This window comes from Penicillium verhagenii, assembly GCF_028828195.1.
Source record: "Penicillium verhagenii strain IBT 33310 chromosome Unknown utg000002l_segment0_segment0, whole genome shotgun sequence".
In the NCBI taxonomy this organism is placed as follows: Eukaryota; Fungi; Ascomycota; class Eurotiomycetes; order Eurotiales; family Aspergillaceae; genus Penicillium; species Penicillium verhagenii.
Window position 1 is genome coordinate 868,758 of NW_026643166.1, and position 23,362 is coordinate 892,119.

General features: G+C 48.5%; 7 protein-coding genes across 7 annotated transcripts; 3 read left to right on the forward strand and 4 right to left on the reverse strand.

Moving 5' to 3' along the window:
* Nucleotides 1-221: 221 nt before the first annotated feature.
* On the reverse strand, nucleotides 222-1,480 carry N7466_000327 (coenzyme A transporter; the record flags this gene model as incomplete). Its single annotated transcript, XM_057159725.1, has 2 exons — nucleotides 222-1,211; nucleotides 1,310-1,480. 2 exons carry the CDS (start codon nucleotides 1,478-1,480, stop codon nucleotides 222-224), a joined length of 1,161 nt encoding a protein of 386 aa, XP_057025973.1.
* An 828-nt stretch (nucleotides 1,481-2,308) lies between these two features.
* N7466_000328 (uncharacterized protein) lies at nucleotides 2,309-5,688 on the reverse strand (the record flags this gene model as incomplete). The annotated part of the gene is made up of 7 exons (XM_057159726.1): nucleotides 2,309-3,380; nucleotides 3,431-5,007; nucleotides 5,063-5,079; nucleotides 5,148-5,250; nucleotides 5,315-5,458; nucleotides 5,524-5,589; nucleotides 5,686-5,688. The coding sequence occupies 7 exons, from the start codon at nucleotides 5,686-5,688 to the stop codon at nucleotides 2,309-2,311; spliced, it is 2,982 nt and encodes a 993-aa protein (XP_057025974.1).
* Nucleotides 5,689-9,060: 3,372 nt separating this feature from the next.
* Nucleotides 9,061-10,643, forward strand: N7466_000329 (uncharacterized protein; the record flags this gene model as incomplete). The annotated part of the gene is made up of 7 exons (XM_057159727.1): nucleotides 9,061-9,146; nucleotides 9,202-9,268; nucleotides 9,324-9,394; nucleotides 9,448-9,628; nucleotides 9,680-9,874; nucleotides 9,926-10,442; nucleotides 10,516-10,643. The coding sequence occupies 7 exons, from the start codon at nucleotides 9,061-9,063 to the stop codon at nucleotides 10,641-10,643; spliced, it is 1,245 nt and encodes a 414-aa protein (XP_057025975.1).
* Nucleotides 10,644-11,314: 671 nt separating this feature from the next.
* On the reverse strand, nucleotides 11,315-14,422 carry N7466_000330 (putative PHD finger domain protein; the record flags this gene model as incomplete). The annotated part of the gene is made up of 2 exons (XM_057159728.1): nucleotides 11,315-12,653; nucleotides 12,714-14,422. 2 exons carry the CDS (start codon nucleotides 14,420-14,422, stop codon nucleotides 11,315-11,317), a joined length of 3,048 nt encoding a protein of 1,015 aa, XP_057025976.1.
* A 2,002-nt stretch (nucleotides 14,423-16,424) lies between these two features.
* On the reverse strand, nucleotides 16,425-17,983 carry N7466_000331 (curved DNA-binding protein (42 kDa protein); the record flags this gene model as incomplete). The annotated part of the gene is made up of 5 exons (XM_057159729.1): nucleotides 16,425-16,612; nucleotides 16,673-17,485; nucleotides 17,559-17,663; nucleotides 17,721-17,804; nucleotides 17,956-17,983. The coding sequence occupies 5 exons, from the start codon at nucleotides 17,981-17,983 to the stop codon at nucleotides 16,425-16,427; spliced, it is 1,218 nt and encodes a 405-aa protein (XP_057025977.1).
* Nucleotides 17,984-18,524: 541 nt separating this feature from the next.
* On the forward strand, nucleotides 18,525-19,403 carry N7466_000332 (endonuclease/exonuclease/phosphatase family protein; the record flags this gene model as incomplete). The annotated part of the gene is made up of 1 exon (XM_057159730.1): nucleotides 18,525-19,403. The coding sequence occupies one exon, from the start codon at nucleotides 18,525-18,527 to the stop codon at nucleotides 19,401-19,403; it is 879 nt and encodes a 292-aa protein (XP_057025978.1).
* Nucleotides 19,404-20,863: 1,460 nt separating this feature from the next.
* On the forward strand, nucleotides 20,864-23,346 carry N7466_000333 (SWI/SNF chromatin-remodeling complex subunit SNF5; the record flags this gene model as incomplete). The annotated part of the gene is made up of 2 exons (XM_057159731.1): nucleotides 20,864-22,861; nucleotides 22,927-23,346. 2 exons carry the CDS (start codon nucleotides 20,864-20,866, stop codon nucleotides 23,344-23,346), a joined length of 2,418 nt encoding a protein of 805 aa, XP_057025979.1.
* Nucleotides 23,347-23,362: the final 16 nt, after the last annotated feature.

The following is a 23,362-nucleotide window of genomic DNA, read 5'->3' on the forward strand; positions in this document are numbered from 1 at the left end:
AGCAAAAATGAAAAAAAAAATACAAGACCCAGACCAAAAAGGATATACACAGACGCCAACAGCGGGAATCGAGCGCAGATGCTAGACATCGCATCTGAAAAAAAGGGTAATCTATCACGAATATGCAGCGAAGAAATGAAGCAAGTATTGGGTGAAGAAAGAGAAGAAGTTTTGATGGGACGAGACATTGAAAGGAAGTCGGCCGAAAGTAACAAGGGCATCTAAATGCTCAATGACCACTTCAATCGCTCATAAACAAAGAAAGCCGTGGCTGCCATGGGTACAACTTTCATATAGCCAATGGTCAAGCCAACCCAGTAACCACGGAATCCGCGCTCAAGCCAGATCGTGCGGCCCGTTTCGATGATTCCAAGCCGGCGACCATCGCCGACTGCGCCACCGACCTGCATCCGTCGCCGAATTACTTCAAGCGGGTATGAGGAGGTCTGGGAAACAAGACCGGCCACGGCGCCAGAGAACAGCTCTGCAGTCGCCGTGAGTTGGGGTCGTCGTGAACTCTTATTGGAAGGAGTGGTTTCTGATTCGGGAAGGGTTGTGTATTGCGCGACGGACGGGTCGCGAAGCCAATCACCGACTGTATCGTGTGTGAGGAACGACATACCCGCGTAGGGAAGCATACCAAGGAGAGTTGGGGCGAATCCACGATAGAAGTTCGCAAAACCTGAGCGAGGTACGGCTGAGTTCACGGCTGAAGAGACGCTTTCAGCGGCCACGGCGGTAGTGGAGTGTGATTGGGTGGCTGCGGCTGCGACTGTAGGGCCTGTTGATGGGGGCAAAACGCGTTCATTGTAGATCTGACGGCAGATATCCCTTAATGATGATCGAGATGATTTCTTGGTCTCGAAGGCGAGCCGTACTCGGACCAGTTCTAATGGGTATGTGGAGAAGACAGACGTGATACCTGCCAAACTGCCAGATATCAAGCGGCGAAAGACAGTCTCTTTATCATGGGAGGGAATTATGACAGCACGGATCTGCTCATAGGCGAGGAATTTGATTGCGGCGTAGGGGAAAATTCGGAGAAGCGTGGCTGAATGACCTTTGAAGAGGCCTCGGGTGCCTTCGTATCGTTTGATGTCCCGAATGGCAGCCGCCAGGCCTGCCCATGTGCCTGTGTATTTGGCGAATTGTGGATTTGAGGCCTGGAAGAGGATCTTAACTCTGTCGAGTGGCGCCACGACGGTTTTGGCCTGTTGAAACAAGAATCTCTCGATCAGTATGCTTCTCTTTGTTGTTTTCTGCTTTTTTTTCATGAACAATCATGTGCTCGGCGATTTCGCGCACTTACCGCACAGCCCGCTAGCCCTCCAGCTAGACCACTCCGCAATACATAGTCCAAGCTGCGCGTTTTGACTGGGGCATCGGTTTTCTGTCCCTTTGCGCTCGAACTAGAGGCGGTCTTTGCGGCCGCATCGCCTGCAATGGGACCCGCCGATCGTGAATGTGCGATCTCACTCATCTGCGGGTTGTGTTGCGGATTTGGGTCCGCAACGGTTTGAAAAGAAGAGCGAGTCTGTGTAAAGCTGGTCTCTATGTTTGCATGATCTGTTGCGCCCGTTGACATGAAAGAGATGTGGTGAGACCGAGGTTGGGGGCAAAAGAGGGTCTGGGGAAAACGGTATTCCCCCCTCGTGACTTTCGGCGATAGCCCGGCAAGAAAAGCTTGGGATTCTCTCGGGCTAACGGCGGATCTTCGAACTACACACTAGTCGAGCCACGCAGCTGTTTAGCGGTTGGGACAGAAAGCTAATGCATGGGAATTTAAGAAGCAATTTAGGGGATAATTTATTAAGGGACGAACTGGAGCGAACCGGGAATTGGGGTAAAATTCGTCAAAATATGGGGTTCGTCGAAAAGAGGCGAAAGAACAATGACGCACCGTGAGTAGCCGAGGGAGCGTGACCTACGGACCGAACTAAAGTGGGCGGCAGAAAAAGAACCCGACGAGTCCCGAGCGGTGCAATGGTCAGCTATTGGTTATTCTATATGTGCTTCATCCTATTTGTTTCTCCCCCTTTTGATGGAAATGTAGAATGATAAAAGAAAATGAAGAAAGTGAGAAAGACCCCAACACAAAAACAGAAAGGAAAATGTTTGTGAAATAAAACCTCAACTCCTCCAGGGCTCCAATCTCCAAAGATGCACGCACGGAATGTATATAGATCAAAACTGATCCTGACAGAGAAAGAGATAATAAAGCATGTAGAAATAATACACCTAGAAACAGGAAAATAAAAATCGTGGTCGCGTGATCCTGGTCAAGACAAACCGAAAGAAATGACTGATTTTATCCTCGGCGCGAACCTCGTCGAGTCAAGGGTTTACCGCGAGTGGCCTTGATCTCACGCATATCGTCGGTGTTTCGCTTGCGCTTGGCTGGCCGACCAGGGTCAACGTGAAGGTGTCCGGTCTCAGCAAGTGCAACCGAATTGCTCCACCGGAGACAACGAAGACGATGGTCATTGACATCCACGTAGGTCTTGGTACGCGTGGTGACCCGCTTGGTGGGCATCTCCTCAGATTCGGCCCGCTCGGTCTTCTCGGATAGATAAGCCTGGCGATGCTTCATATATTTCATAATGTAACCCTTCTGCAACTGAAGCTCCTTGAACAGCTTGCATTCACGGTTTCCTCGTGCATCCAACCACTCGATCAACTGCTCGATCGTGTCCGGGTCGTCGTAGTAGCCCCATTCGCGGGCGCTCGATAAATGGGTAGATCCCTCCTCAACCTTCTTGCGCTCAGCGGGGGTGGTCTGGAAATGCTTGTGGTATTGCTTGTGTTGTTCATCCGTCAAGTTAATGAACCCAGAGCTCTCCAGCTCGTCAGGGCCTTGCACCCAAAGGCGGCCATTGGCGTATCGGGCATCCGCACTCGAGCTATTTGGCATTCCTTCAAAAGGCATGGCATTGCGCTCAAACCACCAGTATCGGTTGCAGAAACGATCTAATCCCAGGCATCGAGTCCGGGGGCAGTCAGCCTCACGCAAGTCATTGTCCACCTTTTCGATTTCCTCCTCGGCCTTGGCGACCTTGACTTTCAGCTCATCGATCTTCTTGAGGACGCGCTGATACTGCTTTGTACCCTTGGGTTGTTTAGCCAACAGCTCCTTGCGTTCTCGCTCTACCTCCTGCTTGCGCTTGCGTTCAAGGGCACGATCAACTCCACCACGCAGGGCACGTGGTCTGGGTGTGTCCTCATCCTCTGAATCAATAGGCATCTCAGAATCACCTTCCAATCCAGTCATCTTTGAATCATCCATGTTCTCTCCTTCCAACTCAGGAATAGGAGAGGGTGACTTTTCAGGTTCTGGTTGAAGAGCCTTCCGTTCCTGATGCAGCTGACGAAGCTCACTCAGCCTAGTAAAGTATTAGTTTAGAAATTTTGGATAGAGCACACGAGTACTTACAATAATTTTCGACCCTTCTGATGTTCAATTTTCTCCTTGCGGAGCTCTGTCATCTGGTTGCTGCACTCTTCAAGATAGTTTCGAATCGCCTTGGTTTCCAGACAAAGCATAGTAATCATCTGAAGAGCCTTGACACGCAAATTGACATCCAGGGTTCGGTATTGTTCCTGGGCAGTTCTCTGGGTCGGTTCTTCATCGAGCGGGGCGAGGTGTTGTAGGATTTCGTTGCATGTCTTTTCAGAGCGAGGACGAAGAGACAATTGATGCAGCAAGCCAATCATGACGACCTCCCATCCACCATTGCGAAAATCGCGTTTCCGCAGGCGATCAATCCATCCATACTTCTCAAACATTTCAGCGGCACGATGAATGCGCTCCTCTTCGGGCTCTTCTTCAACAATTTGTGCCTTCAAGCTCTCTGCTTCTTTCTTGGCAAGACTTCCCCTGGTAGTCATGCGAGGAGCTTTCTCCACTTTCTCCTCATCGTCCTCTTCCTCGTCTTCTTCGGAGTCATCTTCGGAGTCATCTGAATCTTCCGTGGGGAAATCTGGGAGAGAGATCTGAATTGCACCGCCTTGATCTTCTGAGTTGACAAGCTTCTTCAGAATGGCACAGTGCAACTCGACCAACAACTCACAATCAATTTCCTCTGATGCGAAGCGCATAGCTTGAAGATAATCATCAAATGTGAATGAGTCCAGCTGGAACACCTCACAGTAGACATTGAGGGTGTCCCATGTTTCGAGAAGCAATCCGACGGACTCAGGCTCCAACTCATTGGGCAGGAGATCCTCTGCTCCATCCTCCTCCAGCTCACCTAGAATCAAATGCTTCAAAGCAGGACGAGGACTTTTCTCATGACGTGGGGCAAGTTCTAGATCCTCGATTGGGTATTTGATCGGAGGTGGTGATGGAGGTCTCGATTCATTTTTGATAACAACCGCAGGAGAAGCCATTTTCTTGTCACCGACCAGCGGCGGTTTGGTAGGGCGGAGCGGGTTGCTTGGTGAGAGAAACGAGGGATTGCCGTTCAGCGATCGCTGATATTCTTGATATTGAGCTTCTCGCGACTTGGCCATATCGTTTGCTGACAACTTAGATTTCTGTCCTTTGACAGCCGGCTTTAATTCAGGTAGTTGTTGAGAAGAGAAGAATCCAAAGAAGCCGTCTTGGTCAGCTTTCTTCATCGCCTTCTTTTCTGCGACCTTTGCGCCGTACTGCAAATGTTTAGGGACCTCTGTGGAGATTTTGTACTCCTCTGCGATCGATGGTTTCACCAACCAGGGCGCACCGGTCCAAGACTCACGAGTCACATTGTTTTTGATAAAGCCACGCAGCATCAACTTTGTGAACGACTTACGGTCACGCGTGATATGATCTTGGTCCAACAGCGCTTCCTCGTTAGGACGGTCCAAAACCTTCACTAAGTACCGAGCGTAGGCGGGAGTTTTGATTGTACCGTCAGCAAAAAGCTGTTCAGCAAAGTTGGCCTTGTCCCTGATCGTGCCATGAAGTCTAGTGGTGTCCTGCAGGAGGATGACGACAACCTCTCCGGGATAGAAGTCTTGTTTGAATTCCTGTGGTTTGTTAGTCGAACTGTCAATTCATTTTGAATTGATCAACGATTCTCACATCATATACTTCATCCACTAATGAATGAAAAACAAAAGGAAATTAGCTTAACTGTGACATATCGTAAAGCGTTACAAAGGCTTACCCAGGTTATCAACTCGTGAGGTCGTCGCGAATTGAATTCGTCGCAAAATTGGCTCCTTCAAAGCCTCTGGGAAACTGTTGTTGACCTCGCGCGACTCTTCCATCTGTTTTCGAATGAGCCCCCGCCTCTCGTTTACCGAATGCAAATATGCCATTGCAGCAACATACCTCACTCCGAAAAGCCTCAAAAAAGTTCAGCCCCGAATGGCCAGTGATTTCACATATAAAACGACGTTGTTTATAAAAATCCATACGCTGGAGATACGGTTCATAGCTCATGAAGACCTCGCTGGTCTCTGGGATAACCCAGACCTAAGGTGGTATTAACAAGATTGTTTCTTTTCAAATTCGTGGGTTGGTTGGCGATATGGAGGTACCTCGGAATTGTCATCTTCAATGACGGGCCGTGGAAGGTATTGGACCGGCTTTCGTTTGAAAAGGACCTAGATTTGCAACGTCAGCCAAATGTCCCACTGCTAATTATTCCTCCACCAGTGATCTGGAAGGTGGATGTTTCGAATTTAAACGATATGACGCACCATTATATCTAAGATATCGTGCCGACGCGCGCCGGGTTACCGGAAAAGATTATAAATAACTTTGAACATGAACTGACTAAAATAGCACGCGACTTCAGTTAGCGGACTATGTCCGATCATGCATAAAAGGTTCCAGCAAGTATAGAGCAAGTGGAGATGACAAGGATGTATGGAAAGACGGCTTCAAGGTTGAAGCGCTTCCATTCCATGATGTTGGAACTCGCTGAGAGGGTGGTCTAGGCGACCAGGGCCATAGCGGGTGGACCGCGAAGGCGTAACAATAGAATCGAGGCGGACTTACCGGAGAAACGCGTCTTGAATGGCCTTGAGGCAGTTCCAGAACCTAAAGCTGGAAGGAGGATGGTGGTGGAGCTGGGATGGTTGACGCGCAAGTCGCGTTGAAGAAGAATTGGGGGGAAGGAGAGAAAGCAGAAAGTCGAAAGGTTGAAAGGCCTAAAAGAGGAGGAAGCGGTAGATCAACCGCGAATCAGCGGTGGATTGTGATTGGTGGAGAGGAGGAGCAGCGGGAAGTCAAAAGCCCAGCAGAAAAACCGCTTTTACTCCTGCTTCAGGACCCTCCTCGCCCTGCTGCCCCGTTGCCCGCGCTTGACCTCTTCTCCCTGCCATTATCTCAACCATCCACCCATGTATTTACCCTCATTCGAGTCGTCCAGACGCAGAGAATTCAATGAACAAACGACTTCTCACCTTCTCCCTCTAATTTGCTAAATCTGTGCGGTTATCAATTGATCTTTCTGGACCACCTCTCCGACAACTAGTGTCAAATCGCAATAGTGACTATTACTTAAACCCATATTATAATATTTTCCCACAACCATCCTAGTTTGCGTTTCTACTGAACAGAATATAAAATTTCTAGAAGCTTTTTCTAATTATCCGAACTATCTCTCATCTTTGACACAGGTGTTCATCAACTGTCTTACATGAGAAGAAACGGGCTCTCAATTCAATTATAAAATGTTCGCATCGCTTTTCTAGGGCCTTTTAAGCAACCCAAATAGAACCTTTAACATCTATCTAGATGACTGGTTATCGTACAGTTCTTTGTCGGGGCCATATACATATTAGAAATCTCACCACAGGGGGGGTTGAGAGATGAAGATGTGAATTAGGCGTCGTAAACATCTCCACTGTAAGTTATGACTTTCTGCACCATTCTGCTACCCTTTATACTAAATCAACTACATATATGATCGTTCCTTGATACTTGCTTTGTCCTCAAACGCGCATTCTGAGAGTGACTTGAGGGTATTCATTGTGTATTTCCGAGTATCTTCACCTCAAGTACTGGATTTTCTAGCCACTTTTTCAGCCACTTGACAACAGGGCATCCCTTCCTAGTTCTTTCATCTGATGTCTGCGTCACTTCTTTAGACAGTGGAAATTCTAGGCTCTTATGATCATAGCCTATTATATCTGTTGGGGTTTTTTCTCTTCTTTGTCCAGTATGTCCAAACGATCTCTTTGTGTGCTACTTCCTCCTCGGTACACGACTTAGTCCAATCAATCTGTTCAAAGAATCATGTGGGTTGTTCTCTTTGATTGTTCCAAAATATGATTTTTCTTGAGCAACTTATTACTCATGCTCGTTGGTGCATACACATGTGCAGTAAGGTTTTCATGGGAAACATATATGGATATATACATACGTTTGGTACATGCCTGCACAGGATATGTATGGATCTGACAAAACCCGTCCACTTCCGACATTCCAAGTTTGTATCAACCCAAAATATCAAGTTTGAATCAACGAATCACCTGGGAAGCTAAGACCATATCACCAAGAAGTCCAATTTTTTTTTTCCCCGCCAGAACATATCCATTTCTTTTACTCGGTAACGATTGGTATTCTGACCGCATCCTGCAGGCGGCATGCATGGATCTCAAGTGGATCTAACCGCAAGTGGGATAGTGCGGGTTAGGCTCCGTGCGGTTCCCAGGTTTGGGTGGGTCCGGCCCACGTGGTCAGCCAAACAATGCAAACATTTTACATCATTGCTCTACAATGTCGAGTACTAGGATAAGTACTCCGTAGATACCTAGTAGGTACGAAAGCCCAGAGAGACAACTGATGACATTGAAGAACAATCAATTGATATGCAGAATAGCAGAAGATGACCAGGAACTGATTCGATACTGTCAAAGGCAAGTTTGCAAGTGAGGAGTAATGCCGGTCGCAAATGACGGGTATGTATATATGTATGCTGTAGAGCTCTAGTTTGAATTGGAGCCATCAAGGCAGGAAATAAATTAGCGTCTACCGAGATTCTTATCGTGCCCTCACGAGAAGCTTGAAGTAGGTTTTTTCTCTTCAAGGGTAGACATGACAAAGAAAGCTTGACTCGAAAAGTTGTCTTGCGGGTGTTATGCTTGCACTACTAGTATGATAGAGGTGAAAACGGTATCCTAATAATATTGAAGTGAGACGGACTACATATGTATGAATTGACACAACTTGAAACTAAAAGATAGTAGCTGCCGCTCTCTACTAGTAGGGTGTAGATTTTCTTCCAAAAGCATAGACAGCACGGAATATTGTCGACCATCCATATTTGAGCAGTAGGTGTGAGACAGATGGAGGTAAAATCGTGTTATTTTCTAAGATCAGATTAGAGCCAATTTTGCAGTGCTCCAAGAGCGTACACTGAACCTCAAAGCTCCATACTTCAACTGCACAGTTGTGCATTAGAAATGTAGGAATCGCGAGTAAAATTGGACTTCGCAATTGATGGGATTTTTGGGTGACAATCTGAGTATAGAAGTAAGCTAAGCCTAGTGAGGAATAGTCATGCAATCGGAACAAAGGCACCGAAACATTGAATTATTCAGGGATTATAAGACGGCGCTTATTTATTGGAGAAGAGATGCAGAATCAAGTCCGAAAAAGGGTAAGGAAGCTCCTCCGCACCCGAGGTCACGTGCAGATGCGGAGAACAAATCAGGAGAAGGCCAGGTATCAACAGCTCCGTGCACTAGTACAGGGTAAAACTATCCCCCATGGACTTCACGGACGTCGGCATCCGACACACTATTCTCAACAGCCTCCAACTCCATCATTTTATCGACGTTTCTCCGTCAGCTGCTCTCATTGCTAAAGAGGCTCGCATCTGTGTGATTGCTGTTGTGGTTGGGTGGATCACTACTCGTTTCGTGTCTAGTGTTTTTGAACATCGCCCGAAATCGACATCCTGTGAACATTGCCATTCCGACTGTTCAAAGGCTTCTTAACCGAATAATTGAAATAAATTAGTCTACAATCCGCACCGCAGGAGCCGTCTATATTGAATTAGCCCCTGGAAAATCTGCCTCGTTCATCTACCCCCTTCCTACGCCTTCGTCCTTAGTGCCGCCACAATGAAGACCCTCGCTTCGATCGCATTGCTTGCTGCAGGTGCTACTGCCCAGGTCATTGAAAGTGCCAGCTTTGGCTACGGTAAAACGTATGGGACTTGCTTTCTAGCTGCTAGGCCCACCTCGTCTAACTAATGTGGCTAGTATTTCCCCAACCCGAGACTCGATTCCAGGATGGAACATTAATGGAGAGGGCTTTGACACATCATTGGTAAGTGCTATGTACATTCTATGATATTCAATCTCTAACATCTACTACTGTATAGCTATCCGATAAACTCATCCTTACCCCTCCCTACCCCGGAAATGTACGCGGATCAGCCTGGGCGCAAAGCGCGTATGTGACCCCCCTTCAACCGAATTATGGACAATACACTGAAGACAATCCAGTTTATCTCAACCTGAATGGTCTGCAGAATTCCAATTCCGAGCTACGGGCCCCGAGAGAGCCAGCGGCAACCTCCAGTTATGGTACACAAAGGATGGCCAAGCCCGCGTGGGTACTTCCAGCATTTACACCGTGGGACCCTTCGACGGATTTGCCCTGGTGATTGATACACATGGCGGAAGAGTATGTTCAAGTCCAAAAACCAAGTGCTGGGCATTTTCTGATCAACTATAGGGAGGAAGCATCCGTGGATTTTTGAACGACGGAACAACAGATTACAAGACCCACCGTAGCGTCGATAGCCTGGCATTCGGACACTGCGACTACGCATACCGAAACCTAGGTCGCCCCTCGGTGGTCAAGCTCAAGCATACCAGCTCGTTCTTCGAGGTCACCGTGGACGACAAAGTCTGCTTCTCGACCGATAAGGTATGCATCCAACTTCTCAATACACTCACCTAGCATGCTGACCACCAATAGGTCAACCTCCCATCCGGAAACACCTTCGGTATCACAGCCGCCACCCCCGAAAACCCCGACTCCTTCGAGATCTTCAAGTTTGTCCTGGAATCTGCGACCGGCCAAACCATCCCCCAAGGAATTCCCCAGCAGGACCAGCAACAGCAGCAGCCCATCGTGAACCAGCAAATCCCTCAAGCGGCCCAGGGAGGCTCTGATAAAGATTACTCAACTCAGTTTTTCGACCTGAACAACCGCATCCAGCTCCAGAGCAAGGCCACCAACAGCATCGTCCAGGACCTCAGGTCTCAGGCTTCTAAGAGTGATTCCCGCCACGACGAGATCCTCCGCAACACAGCTTCGAAGGACCAGCTCAATGCCCTCGACGCCCGGCTTCAGCGCATCGAGACGCTGCTCCAGAGTATCCAGCGGGATCTGGATGGCAAGGACTACAGCGGTAGCTTCAAGCAACTACAAGATACCCTGCGGTCATCGCATCTTAGTCTTAGCGAGAACCTGCAGGGACATTTCCTCAGTGGTGAGTTTCCTCTTGATTGAGAACAAGTTGCTTGTCTTCCCAGGCTATATTTACTAATATTTTCACCCACTAGCTATTACGGCCTCGACTCCTCGCATGGGCTTCTTTATCTTCCTGGTCATTGCATTCCAGATTCTACTCGCCGTTTCATATGTCGTCTACAAGCGTCGCCGCGCCAACATGCCCAAGAAGTTCCTCTAGGCGGATCGAATCGGATGCGTGGTTTTTTGTTTGAGAAACAAAGCCCTTTGATCTGAATTGCAACGCCTTAATGCATGATACTTCTTTGCGGTGCTTTCTGTAGCGGGACTTGAAATGGGAGTCCTTTGTGTTCTTGCGTGTCGTTTATAGCTGTGATGTCTGATGTTCGTGTGGACGCCGACGTTCGAATATTTCATGTTCATGTAGAGTACGAATTTAGCAGTCTTGGTTTGATTTGATCATTATGAAGTTTGGAATCGGAAAAAGCAACTCTTCTTATGTTTCTGTGTCGGAATAATAAGAAGAAAATTCGGAGTTAATGACTACGTTGGGGTCAAAGAAATACATAAAATATGGTATCGATTTTGGGTGACTTAAGTATGCTATCGTACAAAGAATATCCTCGAGAATGCGCCGTCCCATGCTCACATAACAATTTCGCGAATGGAACGACAATAGCGATAAAAATGTAAAAATGCAACAGGGCGAACAAGAACAAAATGAAAACGGACAAAAAACCCGGCCCCGGAAAACTAAAAGATGAAGGTGGATAAGAAAGAGAGGAAATCGGAAGTCGGGTAGATCGGAAATATGGATGTAGATGAGTTGGGATAGGTGGGATAGGTGGGTTAATCATCCATAGCAGCTACTAGATCATCGCAAGTCCCAGACTAGTCAAGGGTGAAATCGAAATCCTTGACTAAGTCCTCGTTAGGAGGACACATGGGCTGGGGTTTGAAAGGTGTCTTTGGCTCTTCGGCCAGCTTTGCTTCCTCGGCCAGCTTTGCTTCCTCGGCCAGCTTTGCTTCCTCGGCCAGCTTTGCTTCCTCGGCCAGCTTTGCTTCCTCGGCCAGCTTTACTTCTTCGGCCAGCTTTCCTTCATCACCCGGCTCTGCTTCTTTGGCTGGCTGCTCAGCGTGAAGGGATCCAGGGAAGGCGTAGTGGGGGGCGAATTGTTCTCCGAATTGGGGAACAGGTCGTTCTTGCGAAGCATGAGAGGCTAGATCGAGCAGACTATCCGCAGCGATAACTTCTTCATCAGCACGAGTGCCAGCTTGCACACGACGAGCCTCGGACTGGCAAAGAGATTCGACGTAGTTATACCAATCCCGATCAACAGGGGCACCATTTCTAGTCGCCAAGTCTTTGACGGCAAGGGCAGCAACGTTTGCTAAGCTCTGGGACAGACGGTTTACAAGACTGGTTTGACGTAGCTCTCGTTCTTCTTTGACGGCGGAAATGAACTCCATGATAATATCACCAGGGGGAAGGCGAAGGCGTTCAGCTCGCCAGTCATCGTCAAAGGTGGAATCTCGATCATAATTGGTTGCTGGCTCAGCATCCGTCAGGATCAAGTTCCGGGGACGACGGACACGGCGCTCTTGAACTTCGCCGTTGATGGTCTTCTTGGCGATCATGTCCTCGGGTGTGACGTGGTTGGGACACATCCACCCATGAGGCTCCATCGGATTAGGGGGCGAAGCCATGGGAGGATCAAGACAATCCAAATGGAATCGGCAGGGACAGTAGTCGCATCTGATTATGGGGCGCACATGTTCCGTCGTTTTGCCACATTTGGTGCAACGAATCACCTGCCCGTTTTCAAATACCTTGTTCAAGTTGGGGTCATCGTAGAACGGTGTTTGGATTTTGCGCCTGGGTCGCTTAGTCAGACGTGGAATGTGGGGAATGGGTTGGTAGGAAGTGGTCATTTCGTCCGGATCACTAGGATCATAATGGGTGTCCTCGCCAACACCTTCGAAATAGTTCTTGATCTCACTTGGAGGAGAAAAGTCAACCTCCTTTTCCAACTTTCTACCTCCTTGGATGGTAAAGGTGAATTCATGTCGAACATCGCAGTCCGGGCAAAACCACTCATCGTCCGTGAGCTCCTTGTTGCTAAACTTCACACACTTGAAGTGGAAGGCATTTTCGCAGGTGTCACAGCACAGTAACTTGCCGCCTCCACCGCATAAAGAACAATTATCAATGTTTTCCCCGTTGTTCTTACTGTAGAGTCAAAGTTAGCTTGGATATGACTAAGAAATCACACAAAGAATGATCACATACAGTGTGTCGGGTAGCTGCCGGATTTCCCAGCCTTTGTACCAAGCATCAACGTCGCCAGGATGGATTGGCTGTTGAGGTCTAGTCCTTGCGATAGGTTGTGGTTGAGCACGGAGTGAGAGAGAAGGGGTCTCGGAAGCCCGCTTTCTCTTCTTAGCCGCCGTGGGTGTGGCTTTGTCGAGAACCTGCTTCTTCTGGCGTTCTTCGGCACGCTTGGAGCGTGGGGACATGCTGGTTCCAGAAGCGTCACCAACGGGGGATTCAACGGGCTTGTCGGCCTGAGTCACTGGCTTTGGAAGCTCAGGGCGGACGGAGCTGGGTTGCACAGGAACCTCATCCACGTTGGTTTCTTTGGCGAAGCGGGCGCGCTTCTTACGCAGCTCATAACCCATGGTTGGGTCTGAATCCCACTCGTATCGGCGCTTGAATGAGTTTTCGTTCACACGAACAGGCTTCTTGGGGCGTTTGTAGGGCGCAGTGTTAGTCTTGCCACTGACAAATAATTCTTCGAGTTTGGGGCCGCTGGTGTCGCGGTAGATATCAGAGACTTTGAAGGAAGAAGGTTTGTTAATTTGAGATGTAAGAGAGGCGGTGGAAGAAAAGGTGGTACTATCGTCAAATTCGTAGTTGCTGAAACGTTTTGCGTCGGGACGTGTTGGGCCAGGACCAGAACTCGTAACGTCTGGAACTTGAAGGGTTGCGCCAGGACTTGTCAACACGGGAGCTTGAATGTTTGCGCCAGGACTTGTCACCACGGGAGCTTGAAGGTTTGCGCCGCCGAGCTGCGCGCCGAGCTTTGCCCCGTAATTTTCGTACCATTCACATGCTTCCGTCATAGAGTGACGAAGGAACGTATTTAACGCAAGTGCAAGTTGGTGATCTGTAGCTTGGCGGCCCATATTATGAATTAAAGCTAACTTGAACTCATCTTTTTTCACTCCAGACCAGAAGTATACAAGGCTCAAGGCAGCCTTGTCATCCCCCATGTCTTTAGAGTAGGATACGGCAGCCTCCAAAACTTTCTTAAGTTCAGGAACATCATAGACCTCCGATACTGGCTGTGGGATTCCATCTAGCAGCTTCAACAACTTAGGGGCAGTAGGCCTGTTGGGCCAAGAAGCCATATCGGCATCGGTTACAGCCGTAGCTGGAGGAGACTGTAAGGATGCCTCATAGTCAGAGATAGCCAGGATGGAATTGGTCGGATCCTCATCAGCGGGTGTCTGTAGGGGGATTTCTGCTGGAGAAAGGGATGCCGGTGTAGTTGAAGGTGGACGAAGATGAACATCGGCGATCTCAGAAACAGGGGTTGCAGGATTGGTTTTGTATGCAGTAGCTTTTGTATTGATATCCTCATTCACATCATCATCATTTGGTCCTTCATCCAGGTAGTCACGACTGGTCGTATTTCCATTCGCTCCATTCATTCCACCAGGCACCAAACGCCTCTTAGCGATCTTCTTGATAGAAACATCCAGTGCTGCTAGATTCGCATCCCCAATGTATTGATCGCGATGCTTATCAAAACATGCGATGCCTGAAAGGATCCCCTCCTCCGCGGTTGGTGTTGTAGGGGTGCCGGTCATGAAGCCTTCATCGTCTTCATCAGTGCCCGGCACCAATTTAGTGAGATTGCGGGCATTTTTAGGAGGCGGTTTCAAGCCAGCGCTTTTGTACTCCGCGGGAGATGGGTATTCGCCAATCGGTTTCATGGTATTGATCGGTTTCTGGTGTCGAGCTGTAGATTTGGCGTCGGCTTTAGTCGGCCACGCGAGTGCGACCGGGGGGTTTTCCCATACAGCCTCACAGGACTTTTTGGATTCACTTATTGGCGCATTGCCTAGGTACAAGTCGTCGGCGCGTTCAGAACGCGGTCTGGGTTATTGGATATTGCGCAGCTTCGCGGGTTTCGCGGGTTGAGAATTAGCTCGGTAGCTGGTCCGAGTCAAATAGCCTCAGCGCGCGCGGTGAGGCAGAAAAGCCCCTGCTAGGGTTAGCGCCATGGCCACCCGTGCCCTAACTCCTGACTTGGCATTTGAGGATTTGATCAACTCACCACAGATAGTTCTCGATGTAAAGTTGATTCAATGTTAATAATTTATGCTCTGAAGCTTCCGAATAACTCGGAGTGATTAATCTTTAGAAACAACTTGAAAAAGGCAGACTGGTTGTAGTGTTCCAAGGTTGCCCGTCAAGTCATCAAAGTTCTTTCATCTGTGTAAAATAGCTCACATGAAGTACATACTAAGCTGTGTTAGATACTTAGTCATAGGTATCTTGAGGTCAGCTTCACAATATACCAAGGGCCTGAACAATAACTTGATATACAAGAATTAATCTGAGCTTTTGAATATCCTAGTATGTGTTCATTGGGAACCAATGTATGAAGATACATGGTGGGAGAAACCTGAACGTTATGTACATAGAAAAGCCCTGGAGGTCGATAATAGTATGTATGGATCTGTAAGGACACCAAGGAAATATGCTTTCTAAGGTTATACATGGGCATGGATCTTCTACGTCGCTGTTTGATATGGTTTATGGAGACAAACATTCGAGTAGGTGCATCAATAACAATAATCTTATCAAGCTCCATGCAAAGTAGGATAGCGATTAAATCATTATCGAGCCCCATTTTCTTTCCCTTTACTACTCGGGCGCCTGCAGTTCTGTTACCGCATGATTTCTTCAATTGGTAGTTGAAGAGTAAGGTATGAAAGTAGTAGGCACTGGGTAGTGACTGCAATACCCACTAGTACTGAGTACTACATACAGTGTTCAAGTAACAACATTGAAGTACCTTTGATATACACTTCAAGGTTAGATACCCCTAGGGCTACTAGGCACCTACTTAAGTGCTACCAAAAGATATGCCTGGAACTTGAACTTTAGTAGTATGCTGTGCGGATAAGCGGCGTTCTTGACTTGTATGTATTACACAACCGCCCGTGTTCCAACCTTAGAATATTCTTAGTATGTGCTAGTATGTATAGTAGATATAGGCTTCAAATGTTGCTAACATTGAAGGTTAACTCGTATATACTACTATATAGTACATAGTACTAGTATTCAATGTTTTATTCAAAGTTCTAAACGTGTGGAGCACTGCAAGAACTTACTACCTAGTAAGTAGCTACTGGTGGGCCTCAGTGGTTCCGATCTCATAATGCTAAAGAAGACAAGAGCACTTGGGAAGAATCTTGCCCAGAAAGTAAAAATAATCGTACAAGTCCTCAAGTGCTAGGTGCATACGGTTGGAGTCCGACTTCCAAGATTGATGCACGTTAAAAATTACAACAACGGAACAAGCTGAATACTAGTAGGGAAGGGACTTCTATCAGCGAATATTTACGGCTCCAAATGTGGCTGGTAATGGCTTTGTTTCAGCTTTCTGCTCTTTCTGTTCCACGGTTACATGTAAGTACACGCTGTGCACATCAGACAGAAAATATCCAAATGTTATAACCTGAGTACAACTCTCAGTTCATGGCATTGCCAGCCCATCTCCCACATATACAAACATCAAACATCAGTTATTTTTTAATTTTTTATACCGTAGGAGACTCCCGAGATGGTATGGTCCGGTGAGATTTTGTTATTGGATATTTTTTTGGTTCGATTTGAAGGTCAAAGACCAATATCAAGACTTATGGCAAGATGAGGTCGGGAGATATTGTATATGGAGATACAGGCAATGAGCTCTGATCATTCCATTTACTCTTCACCGGCAGTGGTGGTCTTCTTCTTCTTGCTCTTGCTCTTCTTGTTACCGGTCGAGCGGGCCAGGGGCTGCTCGAGGATCTTAAGGATCTCCTCATCCTCAATCTTCTTGTCGGACTTGTACTGCTCCAGGTCAATGGCAGCAGGGGCGGCAAGCTTGGTCAGACCGTTCTTGGTGATGGCTAAAAAAAAATTGAATCAGCAAACTTGTTTGTTGTACTACATATGACTTCGAAACTTACCAACGGTGGAAAGCAGGCGGGAGACGGGGGAGCCGTCGGTCTCACCAGCGGGCTCGTACTGGCGCAGGACACCACCACGAACACACTCGACAACACCGACCTTGGCGGACTTCTCATCCTCAAGCTGGCGCAAGCTGAAGGGGAAGGTACCGAACTTCTTGACAACCTCAGAGAGGGTCTGGCGGGAGCTGGGGCGCTTCAGGCCGTAGGTGGTAGTAGTACGGCGGTGCAGAGTGGTGCGGTGGTCGAGGTTCTTGACCTTTCCGGATCCCAAGCTGAGACCGACCTCAACACCCCAAACCTCACCAACGTCGGGAACACCCTCACCACGGACACCCTCGCCGGGGACAAGGATGATCTTCTTGTTACCCTCAATCTCATTGCGGTCGAACATCCAGCTGGTAGTGTTCTCAACAACCTTGCAGTCGTAAGACTTAGCAATCTTCTCCAGAAGGTCGGTCATGTAGGCCTGGGTGGGGGGCTTCTTGGAGGCGGCCTTGGCCTTCTCCTCGTCGGTACCCTGGGCCAGCAGACCGGAGGGAACCATCAAGCGGAGCAGGAGCTCGTTGGCGTAGTGGGTAGCGACAATCAGGTCAGCCTCACGGCCGGTGACAACCTCCTTGGGAGAGTCCTTCTTGGGAACAACAACCATGTCACAGACAATGGTTCCGAATCCATCGATCTGGGCACCCAGCTGGATCTTGACAACCTCGCCGGCCTTCAGAGCGATCTCGGCCTCGGCGACATCGGACACAAGGGGAGTGTAGGGAGTGACATAGGAGCTGGGAGAGACGGTAGTTGGGTGAGAGATACCTTTTTTGCCCAGTCAGATTTCATCTTTCAAAAATTCATATAAAGAAGAAAGAAAAAAAAAATTAGCACCCACCCTTGGCGATCTTCTTGCCCTTGTAGACCTTGGCGATTTCCTCCTCGAGGAGCTTGTCACCCTTCTGGCAGATCTCAACGATCTTCTCGCCCTCGAGACACAGAGCTATTCACGAATGTTAGATCACATGAAATTACCAGTGAGCGGCGAAGGGGAACGTACCAGAGACAGCCTCGAGCACTTTGTGTGAAATGCCGGCAGCGGTCTTGTACTTGGTCAAGGTGTCGGGGTTGTTGAGGGAGTAGTCTGAAAAACAAAATCATATCAATTAGCTCTGGAAATATTCCAGGAAGTTTGTGAGGCTATTCTGGAGCCCCGCCAAAGCTCTTCGGCATGTCGGACAGCGATGCCCACAAACGTCAGAGCTTTCTCGGGAGCACCAGTCCAATTTACTTACCAACCTCGGGTGTTGTAGTCTCGACCATTGTGAAGGAAGTTGGCCTGGCCGGTAGTAAATTTAATCAAAAGTGAATGGGTGGGTATGAAGGTAGATCTGAAATCCACTGGAAGCTTGAGAGGAATGGATCAAGAACAAGTCGTGTGCAGCGAATGAAGCGTTTAGCGTTTAGCGGTGGTGGGGGTATTCAGTGTTGCAGCCTGATCCATCAGGCCTTCCGTAGGGTTACGGCCGGAAAGACGTCATGGGTCATGATGACTACAGAACCATTGGATTTCCCCGCTTTTGCAGCTTGTGAAACTTCCATTAATAGGACTTGCGTGGTTTTCCTGTACAGTTTCTATTATGTGATTACATCCCTTAGTACCCGGCCTGAGGTCACAAGGGGTCAGCCACAGGCCCAGAAGTTAGAACCATAACCCCGAGCTTCTCCGCAGATGTAAACATACATTTGATTTGCTCCTCCCTTTCCTCCAAGCTTTCCCCCCCAATTATGACAAGAAATAAAGGCATAATCGAAGAAGCAAATTCATTCCTCTTTCTGTTTTAGCGTTTCGGATTTGACCAAGATGAGATCCACTCCATCGCTTCCTGTTCGGGTACTGACCCATAACATCCGGTATGCAACCAATTCTCCTTTCAAGGGAGAAGTCCCCTGGGTTGATCGAAGGCAAAATCTCTTAAATGAGCTCAAGTACCATTCACGACACTGTGATGAGACCTTCATCTGTCTTCAAGAAGTTCTCCATAACCAACTCGAGGATATTCGTGCCGAACTGAATCCATCAAATGCTTCCTTGAATCAAGAGTGGGAATACATCGGCGTTGGTCGGGATGATGGCCATCAAGCCGGTGAATACTCGCCAATTTTCTATCGGCCGTCAGTGTGGAGGCTTCAGTCCTGGGAGACGATATGGCTCTCTGAAACTCCCTCCAAGCCCTCCAAAAGCTGGGATGCAGCCTCCATACGCATTGTCACCATTGGCATCTTCACTCATCATAAGACAGGTAATACTGTCCTAGCTTTAAATACGCACCTTGATGACCAAGGATCGAAGTCACGCCTCGAAGCTGCGCGCATTATTCTATCCAAGATTCAATATTACCAACAAGGACGATTTGGAGGTCTGATCTCGGGCGCATTCTTATCTGGGGATTTGAATAGTGAGGAGAAACAGGAAGCCTACTCAGAGCTGACAGGGAAAGGTGGACTAAAGGACACCTACAAGCTAGCTTCCAATACGCTTCGATATGGAAACCACAACACTTTCACTGGATTTGGATATGGGAAGGAGCCACAAAAGCGAATTGACTTTATTCTGTTGGTACCCGAGGGTAATGAGCCTTGGAGAGTTGATGGGTACTCGGTGATTCCAAACCGGTTTGATGATGGTGTCTATAATTCCGATCATTGCGCAGTGATTGCTGATCTCACGCTGGTTGGCTAGACCTGCATTTGTATAATAGGTTGCACTGATACTTTGAAGCGGTGTTCCTCCCCTAGAATCAATCAAGACCATTGTGTTTTTTTCCAGAGTCACCACGAAAAGCGTAATATTTCCAGATGTTCAATGTCTTCGGACTTATTCTCAGCATGCCTGCAAGACCACGGAGTTTTCCATGATTTTTGATAATTGATAGACTACTCCTTGGTGAAGTTTGGTGTGAACTTGATCAGAAGCATCCTCATCTCAACTGGTAGTAGGTAACACCAAAACGACCTACATGGAAAGAGTCCCCCAAAAACTTCAAATGATATCATGAATAAACCCTGGAGTATATTGGACCTCAGGAACGACCGAAATCCAAGTTTGATAAGTACTAGACAGAGTTATACATGTATGAAATAAGCGCACGTCTATGGGTTATCCGCGGGCGTACTTGGAATATGATGCCGGGCAAGTATTATGAATATCAGCTGATTGAAGCACTGAATCTATCATCCAAGGTTCTTTGTGCACCAAAGGCCAAAAGGTCCCTATCGGCATAAATAGCAATCTGATGTTGATGGATTTGGGACCATGATTCAAGAATTGCGTGAAATCTTTAATGCCTGGGAAACCAGGCACCACGGCCTCATTTGCGTCGAGGTCACATGACTCCCACATGCCGTCAAACCAGTCCTGGCGCAGCTTCGTCTCCAGCCATAAATGGGCAAATTATTGCTCTCCATGGACTTATTACAAATACAATATTCGTATCACCTCTCCTGTAATCTTATAGAGCATATATTGTGGACGTGGAAGGGTGCGTCGAGCGTAGTCCTTGCCTTTCGCCCCGGGAGCGGACATCTCGTAATCCTCCCCTTTGAACTGAACTTCTCCCACCCACCGACGCCCCAATCATACGACGGCACCACCCCAATATTTCCAGCGTCAGAGTACACAAGCCTGAAGATTCGACAATCTCCATTTGCGAATAACTTTGAATCAAGTGACGTCCCTCAAACCCACATTGAGCTCCAGACTCTACCCGTGCGAGAGGTCGTGAGTCGTGACAAGACTGAGGCCATTATCGGCACCCAACCCCCTTTGGCTCTGGTATGTTATTTCGTTCCCATAAGCTTCACTATCCGTCGCTTTCCACAATTCTATTCCATTAAATCCTTGACTCCCGCGCCACCCTGGTCTGTGTAGCGTGTTGCTCAGTGCATGCGTCTGTCGCGACACGTCTATTGAGCGGCGCCAGAACAGGCCGAGAATGATCGCGTAGTCGCAATGAGGATGGCTCATTGCCACCACACATTAAGGAGATGGCTGACATAGATGCATATTGTATCTAGGACATTATTCAACGATGCTCTTTTAATTGGTCTTCATTTATCATTGTCGCGTTGCGTGCCACTTTCAATAGATTATCGATCGAGTGACACCCAACGCCCGTTTTCCTATCAGCACAATAGCTCACCATGCCATCCCCCGAATTGGCAAGTGGATCTGTTCCACCAGAGTACAACACCGCCGAGTCCCATTTTGGTGTGCAGAATGGCCCCGGCGCGCCTGGCACGAGACCTGGAGATGATTCAGAGGAGCTAGGCAGAGAACCATTTGCCAATGGCCAGGAGAGCAATACATTTGAAGATGGAAAACAGAATGCCAAGGCTATGTTGGCAACGTCTGGTGTGTCGGATCCCAACGCTGACCCTAATGGCACCCCCCAATCGAACGGTACAAATGGTTCCGCGCAAAGTCAAAAACAATCTCGCGATGGGTCTGCCATTCAAGCCAGTGACGTATCAGGGACGATGGCCGTCCGGACACGTGAGACACCTGTCGAACAAATTGTGATAGAGAACCTCGTGAATCGCGAGTTTGAATATTCGGCTGCGATCGCTTGGCAAAACCCAAGCCAGGAACTGCAGCAGGAGAAACGGGCGGAGCGTGATTTCTACTTCCAACTTCGACGCGAAAACCAAACAAACCCAGCTGCGTTGTTTGGCGCAGGGTACGAAGGATTTGGAAATGTCCGCACAGATCTGCGAAACCATCCACCTCAGCTATTGTACCCAGCCAATCGACGTCGGCCTGGGAACCGCAAGACCCGCGAACTTCGAATCTCACGTCGAGATTTAAAGGTGCAGAGTGAGCAGATGGATGATTTAGTTCCAATCCGTCTGGATATCGATTGGGAAAAGGTCAAGATTCGTGACACTTTTACTTGGAATTTACATGATCGTGTTGTGTCACCCGACCTCTTTGCTGAGAAGCTGGTAGAGGATTTGGGTCTCCCTTTGGAAACTTCCACTCCCCTCATACGCCAGATCTCTCAGAGTATTCAAGAACAGTTAATGGACTACTACCCACAAATTTACATGCATGAAGAGGCCCTTGACCCGCATCTTCCCTACACGGCATATCGAAATGACGAGATGCGTATCTTGATCAAGTTGAATATCACTATTGGACAACATACTCTTATTGACCAATTTGAGTGGGATATCAACAATGCACAAAATTCTCCCGAGGATTTTGCCATGCGCATGACAGACGATCTTTCTCTCTCTGGCGAGTTCACCACCGCTATCGCCCATTCAATCCGTGAACAATCCCAACTCTTTACCAAATCACTTTATATTGTTGCCCACCCATTCGATGGTCGCCCTATAGAGGATCCCGATCTCAGCGCTTCTTTCCTACCAACCCCCGTATCTTCCGCCTTCCGACCTTACCAATCGGCCAAGGAACACACCCCTTACCTCTACGAATTGAACGAGACAGATCTTGAGCGAACTGAGATCTCGATATCACGAGAGCAACGTCGCCAAAAACGGTCTATAAACCGGCGTGGCGGTCCTGCTCTACCAGACCTGAAAGACCGGCAACGTACAATCCGCACATTGATCGTATCTTCTGTCATTCCCAACTCGGCAGCATCCTTGGAAGAAAGCAATGTCATCAAGCGCTCAGGATCTGGTCGCCGTCGTGGCATTGCGGGACAACGCGATGAAGATTCCGATGAATTTGAAAGTGATGACTCGGATGAAGGCTCTCCAGCAGTTGGGCCAAACCTTGCCCAAGGAACTGCCCGCACAAGAGGCATGAGGGGAGCCGCCAGAGAAGCTCATGCGGCCTTGCGTGCCGGTTTGGGTCACTCTGAAACCCCAGAGCCTGTAGCTTATGAGCCTCGAGCGTCGGCCCGACGGCAACAATACCGTGAAGAAAGTGACGAAGAACCGGAAAAAATGATTGTGCGATTTAGGTTGTCCCGAGATAAGTTGATGGCTCTAAGAAATGGGCAGCGAATCGTTTCTGCTTCTCAAACGTCTTTTAACAGGGCAGCACCCAATGCCACAACAATGGCACCTCCCTCTGATAAGCAAGGGCGACTCCCTGGACATAACCCGCCACGGCCTCAACAAACAGGAGCCATTGATGCACCGAACCCTCCTCAGCCTGGTGTTTCTGCTGTGAGTAGATATTGATCTTTGGATTTTTTTTGGGGGGTCTTTGGCTGACCGTGTGCGCAATTCAGCCCCCACCACCTAGCTGGCTGGTAGCCGGACTCCAGGGGTTAAAACAGGCCCATCCCAACGACTCGTTTGAAGGAGTGATGCGTTATTCCGCCGTGGATCTGGAAACTCTTGCCCCTGTGACCAATACGAACAACCTCCAGCCAGGTCAAAAAATAAAATACCAGTACCTACCGCGAATTCGATGCCACGACTGTCCTGGCAAGCTGTACACACCTGGTCCCGGCATGACTGTCGATAACTTTGAGGTTCATCTTCGCAACCGACAGCACAAGGAGCGGGTGGAGGAGCGAATTGCCAAGACTCCTGCCAATCCCAATCTGGGTAGTGCAAGCCCGGCCCCTGCTGGTCCTCGTATGGCGGCCAGTGCTAGTCCTGCAACCACGGGGGTTCCTTCACCCGTCCCTGCACCTCGTCCTTGAGTCACAAGTTCCCTGA